This window comes from Uranotaenia lowii, chromosome 2 (assembly GCF_029784155.1).
Source record: "Uranotaenia lowii strain MFRU-FL chromosome 2, ASM2978415v1, whole genome shotgun sequence".
Lineage (NCBI taxonomy): Eukaryota > Metazoa > Arthropoda > Insecta > Diptera > Culicidae > Uranotaenia > Uranotaenia lowii.
In genome coordinates this window covers 84,270,208-84,290,139 of record NC_073692.1, presented here as the reverse complement: position 1 = coordinate 84,290,139, position 19,932 = coordinate 84,270,208, and the positions used below count along the sequence as shown (strand labels likewise).

Below are 19,932 nucleotides of genomic sequence, written 5' to 3'. Positions count from 1 at the left end.
TTTTGTCATTTTTGTCATTTTTGTCATTTTTGTCATTTTTGTCATTTTTGTCATTTTTGTCATTTTTGTCATTTTTGTCATTTTTGTCATTTTTGTCATTTTTGTCATTTTTGTCATTTTTGTCATTTTTGTCATTTTTGTCATTTTTGTCATTTTTGTCATTTTTGTCATTTTTGTCATTTTTGTCATTTTTGTCATTTTTGTCATTTTTGTCATTTTTGTCATTTTTGTCATTTTTGTCATTTTTGTCATTTTTGTCATTTTTGTCATTTTTGTCATTTTTGTCATTTTTGTCATTTTTGTCATTTTTGTCATTTTTGTCATTTTTGTCATTTTTGTCATTTTTGTCATTTTTGTCATTTTTGTCATTTTTGTCATTTTTGTCATTTTTGTCATTTTTGTCATTTTTGTCATTTTTGTCATTTTTGTCATTTTTGTCATTTTTGTCATTTTTGTCATTTTTGTCATTTTTGTCATTTTTGTCATTTTTGTCATTTTTGTCATTTTTGTCATTTTTGTCATTTTTGTCATTTTTGTCATTTTTGTCATTTTTGTCATTTTTGTCATTTTTGTCATTTTTGTCATTTTCGTCATTTTTGTCATTTCATTGAGGGTCACCGAAATTTTTTTTTTTGAAAACTTCCAATAGTGTCATATTGACACTCACGAGCGAATAAGGGTTAATCATCAATTTTTTCTAGTCGGTATAGTAAAGTGAGTGACTATACCTACTATTACAAATGTACTGATGTAAAGAACGCTGATTCTATCAAGATAGGTCTATGTATTTTATCAAAGAAAAACACAATATAGGTATGAAAAAGAATCATCGCATCGTCGTTTTTCTTCCAGTGACTTCAACGACTGAGTAAACGACAAACCCTCTTTGTTAATCTTCGTTCATCAACAAGCAACCATCATAAATATAAAAAAAATATCATAAAACCAAACGGTTTTTAACGAACGTTAACCAAGCTTGACTGAGCTGGTGATGAACTGTGAACAATTAGCTAGATTCGCATAGATGATAAGATTAAGATGGAAAAAGGAGGGTCAGGTTTTTTTTGGGCGGATATCCCCGAGATCTGATAACGAGGAAGTTAATTATCGGGGTTCTTTGTCTGGAACTAAATTTTTGTTTTCGTTTTTTTTTTTTCAAGAATTTAAAATGATTTTACCTTTAAGATGGGAATTAAAAAGTTGTGAAACTTGTTCTTTTGTGGTTTTTCCTTTGCTATTTTTGTTCCTATTGATTAATATTTTCAAAAGTAACAAAGTTAAAGTCTCTGTTATATTATTTTAATTACGTGTTAAAGTAAATAATCAAATTTCATTTAACCCATTTGTTTGGATATCAATCTCAATCCATTTTCGATTATGGATTTATTTCCTGATAGCGGCAAAACTCTTGAAGTAACTCAATAATAGCAAACCGGGAAGCGACGATGCTAGGTGAAGGCCAAAAGGAAAAGGTTTTTCTACTTATAACCCTTCGACGTCAAGGTGAGCTCGATGGCTCAAAACAAAACATAAAATCTAGAGCAAGTTCATGAGCTCCAGATAAAACATTGTTGTATTGGAATTACATAAGCGTGCAAAAAAAACCGGACCAGTAGCTGAGTTAAGTCCAGATTTCTCACGTGAGTTAAACTGCATCTACAGAACCGAGTAAACTGAAGTCACACAATGATGAATCGTTACTGACAATCTAGAGAAAAACTTCGGATCGCACGAATTCACTGATTGGTGGAGACCAGGGTGGTTTTTTGTTAAGGATTTTTGTTGTTTCTCATTTCAATGTCAAGTGTATCCGTTGATTTGGTTGACATAGATCAACAGCTTCCATCATCATCAGTACATTGCACTTTCAGGGTTATTATGAGGAAATGTATCAAATGCCAATTCCATGCGTGGGTTTGGACTTTTTTTTAACGTTTGGTGGATAGTATTGAATACCAGTTGTCTAGTATCAAATCCCAAATCAATTAAATGTTTTCGGAACCTTTTAACGTAAGCAGTAACAAATGATGATCGTTTAAAAGGGTTCGATCATTGAATATTGTTTTCAAGTATCTCGATAAACATATTAAAATTCGTGCATCAACCATAGAATTCGGGTGACTAATCCAGGCCTTGCATCTGTGACACTTTTTTCCGGCAGAGGTCATTTACCCCATTCATTGTAGGATTTTACGATCATTTACATAAAAATTAGCCTTGACTTCAATTGTTCAACGGTTCATTTCTAACACCTGACTGCAAATTAACGGCCACAACCGCTTGGAGGCAGTCAGTCCAGGTGACATCAATTCCGAATTTTTGGAAACAATTGAAACGTTTGATACTAAAACTGCCCTTTGCCAAGATTTGCTTACACTGGTCAGTTGAGTACTTACTGGAGTAGGTATATAAAACTACGAAGTTAAAGTTTGTGAAGCAGTAGTTTAGTGACATTACTCAAAGTGGTTTCCGAGGAAAGTTCAGTTGAGTTTCGACCATACCAAAGATCAGTGAGTGGAGTGAAGATGAAATTCACTGCGTTGATAACGTTGATGGTGCTGGGTGTTGTGTATGGAATACCGATAAACGATCAAGAGGATGTTTCCGGCCCCAAGGGAACTCAAGCGGCCGAGGAGAGAATCTTAGATTTGAGCAGAAAATCTAGACAGTTACTCGGTAAAAAGGATTGTTGAACCATAAGAATGAACAAAGCTAATGTGTGTTAATTTTAAATAGGATCAGCATTCGGTTACAGTTCCATCAATAACGGACTTTCGCAAGGATTTGGTGGTTATCCCGGTTCTTATTCGGGCTATTCCGGTTTCAGTGGATATCCATACAATAGTGGCCCATACGGAAATGTAGGACCATATGGTAACGGAATTTACTCGAATGGACTCTACAGCAATGGACTAGGGGGTTACAACGGATATCAACCACTCAACGGCGGTGGATTTGGAGGAATAGGTTACAATGGATTGGGTCAGCAGCTTCCCTACGATCCGTACAATCCGATTGCAGCGAGAGGGTTTTTTCCTGGAGCCGGCATCTATAGGAGACCTTATTGATGACAGTTTTTCGATTGACGAACCTGGACAAACGGAAATTATGACAATAAATTGAGCAAGCATGAACAGATTTCGGGAGATGTCTTTTATTTGTTAAAAAAAACAAAATTTTGAAAGCTTTCCTGGAATTGATTTTTTTTATGGGTGACTGAAATTTTGTAACTTAAAGCAATGTATTAAACAGGAAATTCATGCCAATGTTAGTGTTTGAAACTCTTAAAATTTTATTTTTTCGATTTTTTATGTAATATTTCATCGCGGAAATTCATTCAAACCGGTTAAATTTCATTAAAAAAGTTTTAAGAGGGTTTCAGGCCATTCCGTTCAAATTTCCCATCTTTTCATTGTAGAGATATTTTTGTAGACTTTCCAATAGACAAAGTATAAAACTTGTACTTGTTTTTTTAAGGAAAATTGTTGTAAATATTCACGGTCATTTGAGTTGTAAATGCACTATGGGACATTCCCATTTTTTCTGTTGGAGAGAGAGTCTATTGCGATTCCATCTCATGAATTTTGGCCACAGAGAATATTGGCTTAGAAGACAAGGACGCTATCCTCTAGGCCACGATCAGCGGGCATGGGAGATCCCCATACAAGCAAGTGGACAAAACAACGTTTGAAACTTTTTCAACAATTTGATGATCATTTCTGCTTGTTATGATCAAAACTGGTTGTCTTGAGTCGATTTTGACAAAATACAATCAATTGTTTTTCTTGCTGCGTTTGCTTGAATGAAAATCTCTCATAGTAAAAGGATCAAAACTGAATACGGCACAACTTTCAAAGCACTCTATCTTGTCTAAACTCTTCTGAACTTGTTAGTGAATACTTTAAATATAAAAAAGGTTTCAGCTGTGGGAAATGGTGACATTAAGAAATGATCGCTTCCGAAAACTTTGAAATTTTGTTTTTTTATCGATGGTCTTTTTTTCCAAAACCACATGTTAAGAATGCAAGATTGATTAAATCTATAATTATGTATACCGCCTATAATTTTTTTTTATAATTAGTGTTCCTAAACGAGTTTTTAAAAATTTTATTTTTTTTCGAAAAATAATAATATTTTTACCATTTTTTAATCTTTTTTGTCAATTCCTAAGGCATGGTAGCTCCAACAGCCCCAACATTTTCAACGTCTCATAATCACGGAGTCTACTTTCCATAAAAAATTTTGTTAAAAATATTTTTGAAGATCTTTTTTTTCCAATTTTTGTCCGCTTGATTTCCCATAGTGGAATGGAATATTCGTCCAATGGACTTGTTAACCCATGAACCTGTTTCGCAAATTATTTTATTAAGAAATACCTTTCCCCTTCCTGTCCCGGAAGCTTCTTGTAGTCGACTTTGACGTAGGTTTCGTCGTCCATTACCACGCAGTCAAACTTCGTCAGCATCGTCGTGTACAGCCTCCGGGATCGCGCTTTGGCGTATTTTGTTTATCATCGCGATTTGGAGTCACTACCTTCTTGTAAGTCGATAGTCCGGCTCGTTTTTTGGCTCGATGCACGGTTGTAGACGATACACCCAGCATATTTGCGGCATCTCGGAGAGAGAGGTTTGGGTTTCGCTTGAAGCTACCGACAACTCCCTTTGTCGTCTCAGCGGCTTCCGGTTTTCGATTTCCCCCCGATCCAGACTTTCTGGCTGTCGACAAACGTTCCCCAAACACTTTAATTACATTTGTAACGGTTGATTTGGCAACTTTTAGCGATTTTGCCAGCTTTGCGTGCGAGTAGCTCGGATTTTCGCGGCAAAATTTTGATACGCTGCTCTTCTTCCTTGGACGGCATTTTGACAACTGAAGAATGAATTCCAAAATAAAAATGGGAGCAACATTCTACACCAGGGGTGGCCAAGATTTTCAACAGGCGGGCCAAATTTTAGTACAAAGACTTGCTTACGGGCCACACAAAAAAAATTTCTTCAATATTAAATGCAAACGAATTTCAGTGGTTTACCTTAAATTTAAATTTAGGCAAATATTTTTTTTACATGTTTTAAAAATAAAGATTTTTGAGATTCAGTATAGATTTTTATCAGTTCTTTTTTATTTGCTCAACACAAAAATTTAAAAATGTTTTATAAAATTATTCACGAGCTAATAGACAAGATTATACCTTCCAATTCAGACTCAATATATGGGTTATAAATTAAATTTAAATTTCCTCGACAATACTCCACGCACATAGCGTTTTTAGATATTTTAAACTTTCTGGGGTTACTCGTCCCATAAGGATCACTCTGCAGAACGGGATTGTTCAAAACAACATACCCATCCTAAGCTTTTCGCAGTTCAGATGAAATTTCCTTACGCTTTTTAATGATAACTAGCACATACAGTACCGTTCATAATTGTACAACATGGTCCAATTTGTTATGATGATGAACAATAAGCTTTCAAAACTTTAATTAGTCAAACGACTCATTTCGGTTAATATACAGTACCGTTCATAATTGTATAGAAATTGGAAGCACGCGCACTATCACTTCGACTTTGATCTTCCATAACTTTTTACTCTGATGATATTTTTTGATAAAATATTTTTGCGTTAGATAGATCAACTATCACACTATTATAACGCAAAATTTGAGCTTTCTGAAGTTTGTGTGGCCTGAGAAACAGTAGTTCTACGAAAATCGGACTTATTGGACTATTCTCATTCAAACTGCAATATCTCTGAAACTACGCTACATTTTTTATTGAAAATTTGCAGAGTGATTTTTGAAATATAAAGCTAGCATGTTTGAAGTTTTCGAAAAGTTCTATCGATGAGATCAGTTACGCGTGGTGCAATATTTCAGCCATGAACCTTGAAAAAATCCAAAAATTTTATAGAAATTGCATTTCAAGGTTCATGCCTGAAATATTGCACCTCGCGTAACTTTTGAACTCATCGATAGAACTTTTCGAAAACTTCAGACATGCTAGCTTCATATTTCAACAATCACTCTGCCAAATTTCAATCAAAAATGTAGCGTAGTTTCAGAGATATTGCAGTTTGAATGAGAAAAGACCAAAAAGTCCGATTTTCGTAGAATTACTGTTTCTCAGGCCACACAAACTCCAGAAAGCTTAAACTTTGCGTTATAATAGTGTGATAGTTGATCTATCTAACGCAAAAATATTTTATCAAAAAATATCATCAGAGTAAAAAGTTATGGAAGATCAAAGTCGAAGTGATAGTGCGCGTGCTTCCAATTTCTATACAATTATGAACGGTACTGTATATTAACCGAAATGAGTCGTTTGACTAATTAAAGTTTTGAAAGCTTATTGTTCATCATCATAACAAATTGGACCATGTTTGGCCATGTGAGCTTTCTAAGTTTTGTTAGTCTTCTAACAAAACTCTCAAAACTCTCGTGTACAAATTTTCGTCTGAATCCTATGTATAATAACGACAATATCGCATCAACAGTGAATAGTTAATATGGACGACCCCTTTGGCCGACCCCTGATTTTAGTTTGGATAAGTGAAATCAGTTGTTTGTCCCTAATAATTCCTATGTGCAAATTTTCACCCCAATCCGATGTATAAAAACGTCAATATCACTAAGGTACTGAACATTTAATATGGACGACCCCTTCTGTCGGCCCCTTACACTGAATTTGATACCTCAAATCGTTTGCACGTCACTCAAAACTATTGTGTACCAATTTTCATCTGAATACGATGTATAATAACGTCAATATCGCAAAAACAGCGAACAGTTAATATGGACGACCCCTTTGGCTGACTCCTTACACAAAATATGACACCTTAAATCGGTTGCTCGTCTTTCAAAACACTCATGTGCAAATTTTCAACACGATCCGACGAAAAGTAAATTCAATATCGTGAAAACAATATTTGTCTTCTATGGACGACCCCCTTCAGAAGGGGTCATTCGAAAATCTAAAAACATATTTCATCCTTCCAAGTCCTAATGAGCATCCATGCCAAATTTCAGCTCTCTAGCCCTTAAGACGGCTGAGTCTATAGAGGACAAACAAACAAACAAACAAACAAACAAATAAACATACAGAAATTGCTTTTTATATATATAGATAACATTTTTTTATCTTTTCCATGGGTTATCTAGTGATCCCATGTATTAGGCTTGTAAAAAAATGTTAACGACCCCTTTTCAAGATCTCCCCGTAGAATGGAATACCCATTTAAGTTTTATTTTGTACTTAGAAATTTCTAAATAGATTTCCGCTGAAACCTCTCCATGTTTTCAATATGCTTTTTAAGTTTTCTTATTGGATTGAACACATCGATGATCAATAATAACTTAAAATTTAAAAATTTACAAATGAAATTGGATTGTACATAACTGAAATTTTCAGATTAAATTACTAAAAGTCTCGTGCATTGGATTTGGTTTTAATTTTTTGCATAAAATGAATGCTTAATTGTCAAATTCATGTTGTAAATTAAATTCCTACACGGCAATCAAAGTGTTGAGATCGCAGCCTATAACTTACAGCCTTCAGTTTTATTGATTGTTTCCCTATGAGGAGTTAAAAAAATATGAAAATGGATACTTCCTAAAAGCTGGAACATTATTTTTGTTGGGTCCCTACCACTGCGACCAGTTGTTAAATCTTTTGTGGTTCAGCTGGAACATTAGTTTTCAGTCCAAATAGTTATTCAACTGAAGAAGTCAATGAACATGAATTAATGTATCCATACTTTACACACTGCATATTTTAGAAGATGCTCAACCACTGTTCTTCTCAATATATTTCTAACAGGCGAGTAGATTTTTTTATCCTAAATGAAGGCTCATTATTGCAATCAAATGCCTCGCACCGGTACCACGTGGTTTGAAAAGTAGAAGGAAAAAACACCCGCCAAATTAAATTTTTTTATGCTCAGCAAGCTTTGATTTGCTTTCCAGTAGATGGTCATTTCTAATGCCTGGCCCATGGTGATGGTGAAAACAATCCCGCCAAAGGAAACGAAAATTGGTTGACAAATGGGTGCCATGACTTTTGGTTCGTAGGAATCAAAACGTAAGTTGTATGGGAGGGTCCCTTTTCTTAGATGGGAGGGGCCCAAAACTATCACCTCGACCTTTCTCATGTCCGTTTACATCACTGTACCAAATTTCAAGCTGATCGGTTAAGCGGTGTGGATTTGTATAAGGTGCATATATATATACAAACATATATAGCCCAACTCATCTTTATATATTAGAAGAAAGATAATAAAAAAACAAAATAAAAAATTTGTACATACCTAATTGAAATGTTTTAAATTTTAAATTTTTCTTCTTAAATTTTCCATTTGATTCCATAAGTGGGAAAGCCGTTCATAAAAAAGATATTTTTTTTTTCAAATTATCATTGGTATTTTACCTTTTTGAAATAAAAGAAACAAATTACTATAAAAAAATAATTTTTGGAGAACTTATAGATAAAATAGCTCCACAACCTGTAGGAAACTTTATATTAGTCATCTCGCTTGTCAATTGATTTTGGGGGATCTTGTTTACCACAAATTTGGTGAAAAAATGAATTTTCTAACAAAAACAATGCACATTAATTAGCGATCAGCTCTTTAATGCTCAACACTGTCTATTAGTTTATATACCATTGCACGTAAATTAGAGATACGTTACTTATACTAAGATATATTATTTCGATCTAATTTTAAAAAATGTTACCTTTTTCTGTTGAAGTTAAGTACAAATAAAGTGTATGAGTTTTTATATTTTTTAAATCAATTTTTACAAGCTGAATAATTTTTATTAGTATACGAAGTATCGACAATAGAATTAGAATTACAAATAGCAGAAATTTTGTACCAATAAAACTCTGATAATGGTGTGATTACAATATTATGTGATTATTTTACAAAGATTTCAATTATTTTGAGCTTCTGTTTTCCTGTTTGATTTGTTACAATCGAAGCTGACAAATGAAATTTCGGACAACAAAGTCAAAAAATACTAAATTTATGTTTTTTTTAAATTTTGTGAGTGATTTTGAAATGCGGTGAATTTATAAGTCAAAATAAATATAAATATTTTTTTTACTTTTCCATTATCATTTTAATATACTGAGTTATTCGAGTTTTTTTTTTTCGTAATTTATGAGCATATCTCCCTGAAGCCTTCCAAACTCTTCAAAAATATACCAACTCTCCAAGACTCTCAACGCTCCCAGAATAGTGGAGGCCACTTTCAATACCACTTGTTTGAAGTTACCAAATAACAAATATTTATTGCATAATACGCTATTGCAAAGTACAAACAATATATGAAATGTTGTGAAATTGAAGAACATAAAAATGTTTCTCTTTTGCTTGATATACAGTCCCCCCACAATCATTAGTCACTTAACGTATCCCTCCACCACAAAATGTTCGTTCATTCGGGTGTTAGTAGACCAAATATCAAGCATTGCATGAATTTCAGTCATTAAATGCTTCCTCTTTGAGTTCAAATATATTTTTCATTGAAATCGTGTTTAAAAATAACATAATTTACCGAACAAGTCAAAGTTTTTCAAAACCACAATTATGAGTCAATATTGAAGACCGTAACAATTATTAGTCAAATTGCTCACAATTATTAGTCACATAGAAGTCCATGGCAACACCCGAAAATCAACATGGATATCATCATGTTTCTGGCAAACATTCAGGGGCATTCTTTGATAGTATAAATTCCAGGGGCATTTGGGTAGAGCTATAGCAACCAAGAAATGTTTTGCTTTGCTAGCAAAAAAGTGACTCATGATTGTGTGAAATTTGGTAGATGCTGTAACAATTATGGGTCAATTTTATTTTGCAAATATTATTAAAATTTCGCTTTTTATTCGCTCTGTTTTGTTTGTAATATGTTAACTCGTCCTTTGTGCTTATATCAGACCTATTAATATTGTTGGAATTTTTGAAATACCCGCATGAGGGCCTTAACGGTTCAAGATGACAACCTTATAACATTGGAAATTTGTGCGATAGTTCAACAGGTAATAGTTAACGTATGACAAAAACTATTCAAACAGCAATTTTCTGTTATCAAGCGCACACACAATATTTTTAATGCATTTTGATGACACTATCGATAAATTAAAAAAAATATAACATGAAATAATTTCATTCAGTTCAGCAGCAATAAGCTGTTCAAATGCTCGGTGACTAATGATTGTGTGTGACCCATGATTGTGGGGGGACTGTACATTGAAAATGTAGAAAACCATACCATTTTTTATTTTCATTTAATCTTTTATAGTAAAGAAGTTATGGAACAACGAAAAAAAGTGGCCCATGATTCCCCACTCTCCCATATAAATTTTAAATCTCAATGAGTAACAAACATCTTCCAGTTTTTGCTTAGTAAACATTATTTGATAGAAATTAGCAAAATTGTATGGGGATAAATTAGCAATTTCAAGATTGTTTTCTTTTATAAAATGAGCCATAAATTTTATTGGACTCAAAATAACGGCTTCAAACTCGTTCAGTTGTGTAAGAGCAAGTTCACTCGTGTTCGAAGAAAGTGGTAGAAGTTCGGTAGAAGAATGTCTATGATTTTGAAGGAGCTTTGTTATTATCATATTTAGTAAAACCCAAAAATTTCTAAATTTCAAGTAGAAAATATCTATTGAATTTATAGGAAAAAAAAACAATTTTCCTGGTTCCTGCCGAAACTCCTAGTTTTTTCTGGTTTTCTGGTGAAGAAATGACATTTCAAACTTTTCCCGAAAACCCCGCTTTAACTAATTCGCAAAGCGACCCTTCATCAACAAACAAAATTTTAAATGTAAAGGGTGATACGGTCAAAATTTGGTCAATATCAACTTGACGTATTTTTTTCAATTTTGCATTTAAAAAACCTGAACACCCCTCAATTTGAAGGAGTGTGTGTGTGTAGAACATGGGTGGCCAAACCATGGCCCGCGGGCCACATGTGGCCCACGTCGGTCGTTTTGTGGCCCGCGAAGCTTTTTTCAGAGTTGAATGTTTTCCTTCTACATCATTTAAAAAAAACCAACTACATACAGTCCCCCCACAATCATGGGTCACACACAATCATTAGTCACCGAGCATTTGAACAGCTTATTGCTGCTGAACTGAATGAAATTATTTCATGTTATATTTTTTTTAATTTATCGATAGTGTCATCAAAATGCATTAAAAATATTGTGTGTGCGCTTGATAACAGAAAATTGCTGTTTGAATAGTTTTTGTCATACGTTAACTATTACCTGTTGAACTATCGCACAAATTTCCAATGTTATAAGGTTGTCATCTTGAACCGTTAAGGCCCTCATGCGGGTATTTCAAAAATTCCAACAATATTAATAGGTCTGATATAAGCACAAAGGACGAGTTAACATATTACAAACAAAACAGAGCGAATAAAAAGCGAAATTTTAATAATATTTGCAAAATAAAATTGACCCATAATTGTTACAGCATCTACCAAATTTCACACAATCATGAGTCACTTTTTTGCTAGCAAAGCAAAACATTTCTTGGTTGCTATAGCTCTACCCAAATGCCCCTGGAATTTATACTATCAAAGAATGCCCCTGAATGTTTGCCAGAAACATGATGATATCCATGTTGATTTTCGGGTGTTGCCATGGACTTCTATGTGACTAATAATTGTGAGCAATTTGACTAATAATTGTTACGGTCTTCAATATTGACTCATAATTGTGGTTTTGAAAAACTTTGACTTGTTCGGTAAATTATGTTATTTTTAAACACGATTTCAATGAAAAATATATTTGAACTCAAAGAGGAAGCATTTAATGACTGAAATTCATGCAATGCTTGATATTTGGTCTACTAACACCCGAATGAACGAACATTTTGTGGTGGAGGGATACGTTAAGTGACTAATGATTGTGGGGGGACTGTATCATAAGGTTTTTTTTTAAAATTTTTAATAAGTTATTTTCCCCAAATTCTGACTGTTTGATAAAATGCAATATTCTTTGAATTTTGAAAAATGGTGGGGAATCGTGGGCCACCAAATCCAATTTGCCTAAATAACATCCAAAGTTTATGAGTTGACCCAAAACTTTGATTTCCAAATTCATTTCGTTATTTTAAAGCAATTTCAGATGATGAAATAAAAAAGAGAGCTGTGTTTGATCTCATAGACTCCAAAACCTGGCTCGCGAACGTTTTGGCAAAATTTCTTACATAGGATGGACAAAACATTTTTCATAACTCTTCATTTGGCATAAGAAAACTTTACAGATAGGTAAAAATTATTTTAAGTTCTGAATATGTATAAAAACATAAAAATACAGGTGATTCAAGATGTGTGGCCCACGATTCCCCACAAGCTATGATTTGTAAATTGGTTGCGTTTGTGTGACTTATTGATGTTTCATCAAAAATTCCTTTTCCATGTGAAAGATCATGACAAAACTAAGATCATAAGCGTATGAGTATATTTTTGTTATGCACTTTAGGTTCCCCATCGATGGAACTAGCGGGTGTTTTTTTAATTATGTAAGTAAATTTTTCTAACTTTTTTTTGCTTGATAAATAAAAGAAGCATATGATGCGTATTTCTTTCAACAACATGTAGGAATATATGCTCACGCAAAGCGACGACGATGACAGTTGGTTTGAGATTTTTATCCCAACACACATCTGAGATATTAAAAGTGGCCCACGTTTCCCCATGGCCCACGATACCCCACTCTCCTCTATATATAAAAATGAATTTCTGTCTGTTTGTCTGTCTGTCTGTCTGTCTGTCTGTCTGTCTGTCTGTCTGTATTTCTGTCTGTTCCCTATAAACTCAGAAACTACTGAACAGATTTACGTGAAACTTGACAGGTGGGGGTATTAGAGGCCGGGGAAGGTTCCTATTATGGTTTGGGACCCCTCCCCCTAACAGGAAGGGGGGGGAGGGGCCTTTCAAACAAAAGACAATTTTTTGCATAACTCGAGAACTGATCATGCAAATGGTATGAAATTTGGCATGGGGTGGTATTTGGGAACGGGGAATATTTCAATGAATATAAGGTACCCCTCCCTCCTCTTAGTGGGGTTATAGCAAGGGGGAAAGGGGACTACCGTACAATTATTCATATAACTCGAAAAACAATTAAGATATTGGAACCAAATTTGGCATGGGAATGTATTTTGGTAAGAAAAATATTTCAATGATTATTTGAGACCCCTCCCTCTTTGCAGTTGAAAGGGGGAGGGCCTCTTTCATATTATTTTACGTTACTCAAAAACTAATAATGCAAATGGAACAAAATTTGACATGGGAAAGTATTTGAATACGAAAATATTTCTAGGATTATTTGAGACCCCTCGCTCTGTTCAGTAGGGAGGTATAAAGGGGGAGGGGCCCTCTTTTTAATTTTTTACTTAACTCAAAAACTAATCAAGCAAATGGAATTAAATTTGGCATGGGCGGATATTTGGGAAAGTGACATGTTCTAATGAATGTTCAAGGCCCCTTACTTCTTCCAGCGGGGAGAAAGGAAAGAGAAAGATAACTCAAGAACTACAACAGTAAATGGAACAAAATTTGGCATGGAACGATATTTGGGTACGAGAAATGCTTCTATGAATATTTGGTATCCCTTACTCCTTCAAAAGATGAAAAGGGGGAAAAGAGGTCTCCCTTACAATTTTCAGTATAACTGGAGAGCTGATCGAGCAAATTGAACCATATTTGGCATGTGAGGGTATTTGGATACGAGAAATGTTTCTGTTATAAATTGAAGCCCCACCTTTTTCCAGCGGAAAGATATAAAGGGGAAAATGGGAGCTTCCATACAATTTTTTTACATAACTCGAGAATTAATAGAGCAAATGAAATAAAAATACCAAATTTTACCAAGAAGATTTTGAGTACAAAAAATACTTTTATGAATATTAAGTTCTCACCCCTCCATTCAATGGGGGGATGCTATTTCCTTTCAAGTTTATGCATAACTCAAGAATTTACAAAGCAAATAAATCCAAATTTGTCATGGGATGGTATTTCAATACGAGAAATTTTTTTATGTCAAACAATTCCTTTCTTGCAGTGGGATGATAGAATTGGGAATAAAGTAAGGGAAGAGGAAAGCTTACATTTAACTTTATTTTTTTTTACAATATCCTTGAAATGGACAAAACTGAACATGGAAAATCATTTTGGTATGATTCTATGATTATCTGACACACCATCCTCCTTTCAGTGAGTAGGTACATAGGAGGAGGGAGGTGAGCCCAATACAATTTTGTTAGCATAAGTTCTCAATTTATGCTAACGAAGCCAACAAACGGAATAAATATTTCATGGAAATGTATTTGGGTACGAGATATGTTTCTACGATTGTTATAGACCCTTACGCTTTACAGTGTAAAGAGGGGAAGAAAGTAGGGGGTTCCATAGAAATTTTGTTGTAATGCTTTAAAACTTATCAACCAATGAAACTATATTTGATATAATAGGATTTTTGGGAACGAAAAACAATTGGTATTATAAAGATCACGACCTCTATTCCACAGGGGGTGAATGGAAGGACAGAGGGGGGGGGGCTCTCTTATCAGTTTTTTAGCATAAATCCAGAGCATATCAAGCAAAAACAAACATATTTTATAAGTTAGATTGTTTGCGTTCGATTAATTTGTGATCCTCCTTTTTTAGGGCGAAGCTATAACATAATTCATAAGCAACCGCTGAAAAATGAGAGCTGCAGCCAAGGACTAAAAAAATCGTATTCACATCGGAGCAGCCAAGAAACAAAACCGCGCGTAGTTCACAAAAGTTCTGACCACAGTAGGTTCGCGACTCAGCAAACACGTGATTGTAGAGGATTTTTTTCAAGGAGAATCCGATCGCCAGAAAATCATGAGCGAGCCGTGGCAGAAAACCTCGCGAACCTCGCGATTCTGGTTCGTGAACCAAATTGGAAAACGCATTGCACACGCATTGGTCGTGTTTTCCGTTTCGTTATTTTGTCTCCACATGGTTGTTGGTTGCGCCAAATGCAACGCGTGGACAGATGAAATAAATAGATTTCCAAAGTTTTCATAACATTTAAACGATGTAAATATATAATTTGTGAATTGAAGTTTGTCCTTTCTGATGTTAAACAGCGTCAAATTTGACAAATTTGTATATAGAGTTTCGGAAGGATGCGATTTGGCCCAGTAACAGATAGAAAAAATATTGATTTAATTATCCAAAGGAAAAAAGTTATTCCCACTCCTAAAAAGGTGTAAGGGGTGGACGAAGGATTCAAATTAAACTGTTGGACCATCACAAAGAAAAAAAATAAGTAAATTTGCATGTAAAAAAAGCTACCAGTCCAATCTAGAATTGTGCTACTTCGGCATCTTAATTGTATTCCCTTTGTTATTTACAAGTTTCTTCCGAAGTTCAAATTGAAGAACTTATATAAGTTTGGAATTTCAAATTTCATGTCATGGCAGAAAAAAGAGGCATTAACCGTGCGATGAAGTTGATGAAAGTGAGAGAAAACCATTAGGATAATTAAGAATTTCAATGTTAACTCATTACGGACCAAATGCAAGATATCTAGTTTTTTTCGTTTGAAGCGTATCCGAGCCGGACAAACCGTCCAAAATGTCCATAAATCCGAGCATTATCCGGACAAAAAAAAACCTTTTTTATCAGAATTTATCGACAGATTTTTAAACGTACTTTAAGATCCAAAACACCATTCATCATTATTTTTTCTCGAAAAATTCCGTTTGGAGAAGTTTGTAATTTTGATTTTCCTAATAAAGTGAATAAAATCGGGAAAACCCCGGGCATTTTCCAATGAAATCCAGGAAACCGAGCCGGGTCAGACTGTTTCAAAATTTTGAATTGAATGTCCAGAAAAACCCGGATAAAACCGGGAAATCGGACAACATTGATTAAGAAAGATACGCTATTTCGTTAATATCATTTTCAGTTTATGAGCAGATAAAAATGACGAATTAAAAAAAGCAGGAAATAATTCATCAAGCTCAATCAAAGGAAATCCAGGCTATAAACGTAGATTTCAAATCCATGAGTATGATGAGTCGCTCACCAAATCTACCACCCAACCCAGCAGCAGGAGGAACTGCCGTCTCGCCGATTCAGATTTCAGATTCAGATCTCAGATTCAGATTTCAGATTTCAAATTTCAGATTTCAGATTCAGATTTCAGATTCAGATTTCAGATTCAGATTTCAGATTCAGATTTCAGATTCAGATTTCAGATTCAGATTTCAGATTCTGATTTGAGATTCAGATTTCAGATTCAGATTTCAGATTCAGATCTCAGATTCAGATTTCAGATTTCAGATTTCAGATTCAGATTTCAGATTCAGATTTCAGATTCAGATTTCAGATTCAGATTTCAGATTCAGATTTCAGATTCAGATTTCAGATTCAGATTTCAGATTTCAGATTTCAGATTCGAGACGGCAGTTCCTCCTGCTGCTGGGTTGGGTGGTAGATTTGGTGAGCGACCAAAAGAGAGCTAAAGGATTTGTTTCTCCCGCGGCTACGTGAGGGGTGCGAGATTTGTACACCAACCTGCTGAAGATGTGGGCCAAACTGGTTGAAATCTGACAGCTTTCAGTAAATTCGAAAAACGTTGCTACAAATTTTCAAAACACAACACAAAAAGTATGTCCAGCGAAAGAGGAGATTCTAATGAATTTTAAGGTATATAAAAAGTGACCAAATTGAGTTCAAATTTTAGAGAAATCACGCTAACAAAATCCCGTAAACCCACCGACATGAGGGGAAGTTAGAAAAATGACAAAAAAGATGTGATTTTCATTACAATATACTGAACAACTGAGATTTTTGAGGAACCAACTATGTTCTACGAAAATAATAATAAAGTTACCGAAAAAAAAACTAAAATTTGAATTCAGAGAATCACTCCATTGGTAAGCGAGATACAGCAATGCAAAGCCAAAATTGGGTGACTTTTTTGAAGTAAGAATTTTTTCTACCGGAAGTTCCGGGATAGCGGCCAAAACTTCCTTTGGACCACCAAAAACTTATACATCCATGGATAGACTTATTCTTGACAATTCCAAATATTATAAAATCAGCGCAATATTTAGAATCTGTCACAAGTTATAAGAATTCTAAAAAGAGCTTTTTTCGGGACTTTTTTCATTCGGAATCAGCTACTGGTGATCTCGTAAAATATTTCAACTTATTTTTTCGATATTGAGAAACTGGAATAAATTATCTATACAGTGAACCAAAATTCATCGAAATCGGTCAATATTTGCGGCCAGGAGAACGTACGTAAACTACAGGTCAAATTTATCAAAAAAATAGATTTGTACGGAAATTTTGCGAACGGCTTCGGAAGGTTAAGAAGGTTGTCTTTTCCAAATTTAAGAAACAGTTATGGAATTTTACATTCAATCTCTGCTACAGAAATGTAGTGATTTGGATGAAATTGTGAGGCTTTAAGATTTGATTTGATTAATTATTCCTTAAACGGTTGTTAAAGATCATTTTTAGGGTCTCAAGTAGCTTTGTTTAATTCAATTGACCACCCAGGAGTTGACATGACAGTATGAATTTGATTTAATATTTAGAATTCCGTCAACCTTGAAACGCTGTAAGTTATCTTCGAAAATTTTTTTTTAAATAAACTTTAAAAAAACATAAATATTCCATACAATAATTGAAAGAAAATGAAGAACTTCCTGCTGCTGCTTGAAGCACAAATTATTACCCGTACACGTACCTAAAGAGACGCACAGCCTGCCTACGGAAGAAAATCAAATAACCATGCGTTTCCTTTCCAAAAAAAGTTCATGAACCTTTTCGCTAAATGGTTCGTGAGCCAAAATCGCGGGGAAAAATTTTCATGTATGTTACCATTTCCACGAGCGAGATAGGATTCAAAATCCAACAGAATCGTCTGTTGGTTGGACTGCTTCGCTCGTGTTTCCTATAGTTCACGAACCTAGGGGATTTTTTTTCACAGCCTGCTCGCGCTTTGGCGAACCTTTACGGGTAAAAATCGTAGACGAGCGGGAATCGCCACTCGAATTATGAATTATGTTATAGTTTGACTTAAAATGATGCCAACCAAACAATTAAAATTTTAAAAAATCTGAAAATATTATTCGATTTCGAAAGGCGTAGCAAAGCACACCGGGTCAGCTAGTATTAAATAACTAACAGCATTCAATAAAAACTTTTTTTTTTAATCTTTTGCATATCATCTACAAATTGAAATAAAGTAATACAAATACCATTAGTCAATATCTTTCAAACTCTGTATTTTTACGACAATGCATTTCTATAAATTTTACTTAATTAAATACGTTGAAAACATACTGTAAAAGTGTGAAAGGAAAGAAAAATACTGACAAGAATTATTTGACTCGCAAACAAATCATATTTCTAAAATTTGGCCCGCCACCTGAAAATATTCTCCACCTATGCTGTAGAATATTACAAAGGCTTTTTTGTAACATCTTTATTTGAAACGGCTCATACCAACTTACAAAGGCTTAGACAAATTTAAAATAGATTATAATTCAATTATCAACATGTTGAGAACGTTAGAAATTTTACTTCACAGAAAATCGTGAAAGAATTTTTTTTCTCCAATTCTGCAAAAAAAGGTGAATTTGACGAAATTTAAAACAATTTCAGATAGTGGATATTTCTTAAATCCGGTCATTTTGCAGTCTTCAGCTAAGTTAAAAAATAAATTCAAATATACAATAGGAAATGCTCAAACCGTTCTTTAATGATTGTTTCATCATCAGTAGTCAATGTTCGGTTTCACTAAATGGCGATGATTTTTAAAAATTCAAGACGTCACATCATGAAAACAACTATTGTACAAAGTCAGACAAAAGATTCGAGCTAAGGATGCCAAAATCAACCAAAATCAGTTTTTTAAACTTAGGCACCAAAAATGCTCAAGCGTGAATGGGATTTTCAAGTATTTTGCTCGAGAGAAGCAAGAAATACTGGTTTTTAATTAATAACTTTCTTCTTCACTCACTGATTGCTTTGTATGAATATTTTTCTAAAAGCCTTCGTCAAGACAAATATTTCAACCGAGGACTGCAAAACATGCTTAAAATGTACTCATTACGTGTTACACGACAATTTGCGGCCAAAATACAATCTTCGAACTACAGCAATTTTTTGATTTTAAGTCAAATCGTGTTACAGTCTTCGGGTGAAATATTTGTTTCGATTAAGGCTATTAAAAAATATTCATGAATAGCAGTCAGTGAGTACACCCATAGAAGAGGTTGCAAAAATCCAATGCCTTTTTAGCACATCTCTGTGCCGATAATGCTCTGAAATGTGCACTGTGCCGAAGACGGTATGTTTGAAAAACCGTAACTGGCATAAGGACTCGGCTCCCAACCAAAATGATGACCACTACATTCAAGCGAAACAAGAAAAACATTTTATGGGATTTCGTTCCTATTGGATAATTCATCCTAGAAACAAGAAAATAAAAATTAAAACCACAGCACTGTAGTGAGAATCGAACTCACATCACCAATTGTATCGTCTTGCCAGTCCGACATTCTAACCAGTGTACTATTCGAGCTTCATGCAGGACGAGGTATATTTGTCATAGGCTTTCTGTTACCGATCAATCACAAAAAACGTACAACGGCGGCTTCCCGGCGTTTGGCCTCCTTTCAATGCATTCCTTTGTCTTGCGATGGAAACGGGAAAGGGAACGGGAGTGAAGGAACGGGAAACCCATTGAATGAGAACTGTGCTTTGCTTACTGCCTGCTATTACATACACACGCTACATATACACAGCTGCTAAAGCCGGGCAGCTTGGCCGGTGTTGTTTGCCGGTAAATTGAAGGAATGTTTTTGTTGTTGCTTTTGCTACATACACACGCACAGCTTAGCCGTGTTTGCCGGTT

General features: G+C 34.4%; 1 protein-coding gene across 1 annotated transcript; it reads left to right on the top strand.

Annotated features, from left to right (window-relative positions):
• Window positions 1-2,457: 2,457 nt before the first annotated feature.
• LOC129744100 (uncharacterized) lies at window positions 2,458-3,091 on the top strand. The gene is made up of 2 exons (XM_055736462.1): window positions 2,458-2,676; window positions 2,737-3,091. Exons 1-2 carry the CDS (start codon window positions 2,526-2,528, stop codon window positions 3,066-3,068), a joined length of 483 nt encoding a protein of 160 aa, XP_055592437.1. The 5' UTR covers window positions 2,458-2,525; the 3' UTR covers window positions 3,069-3,091.
• The last annotated feature ends 16,841 nt before the right edge of the window (window positions 3,092-19,932 follow it).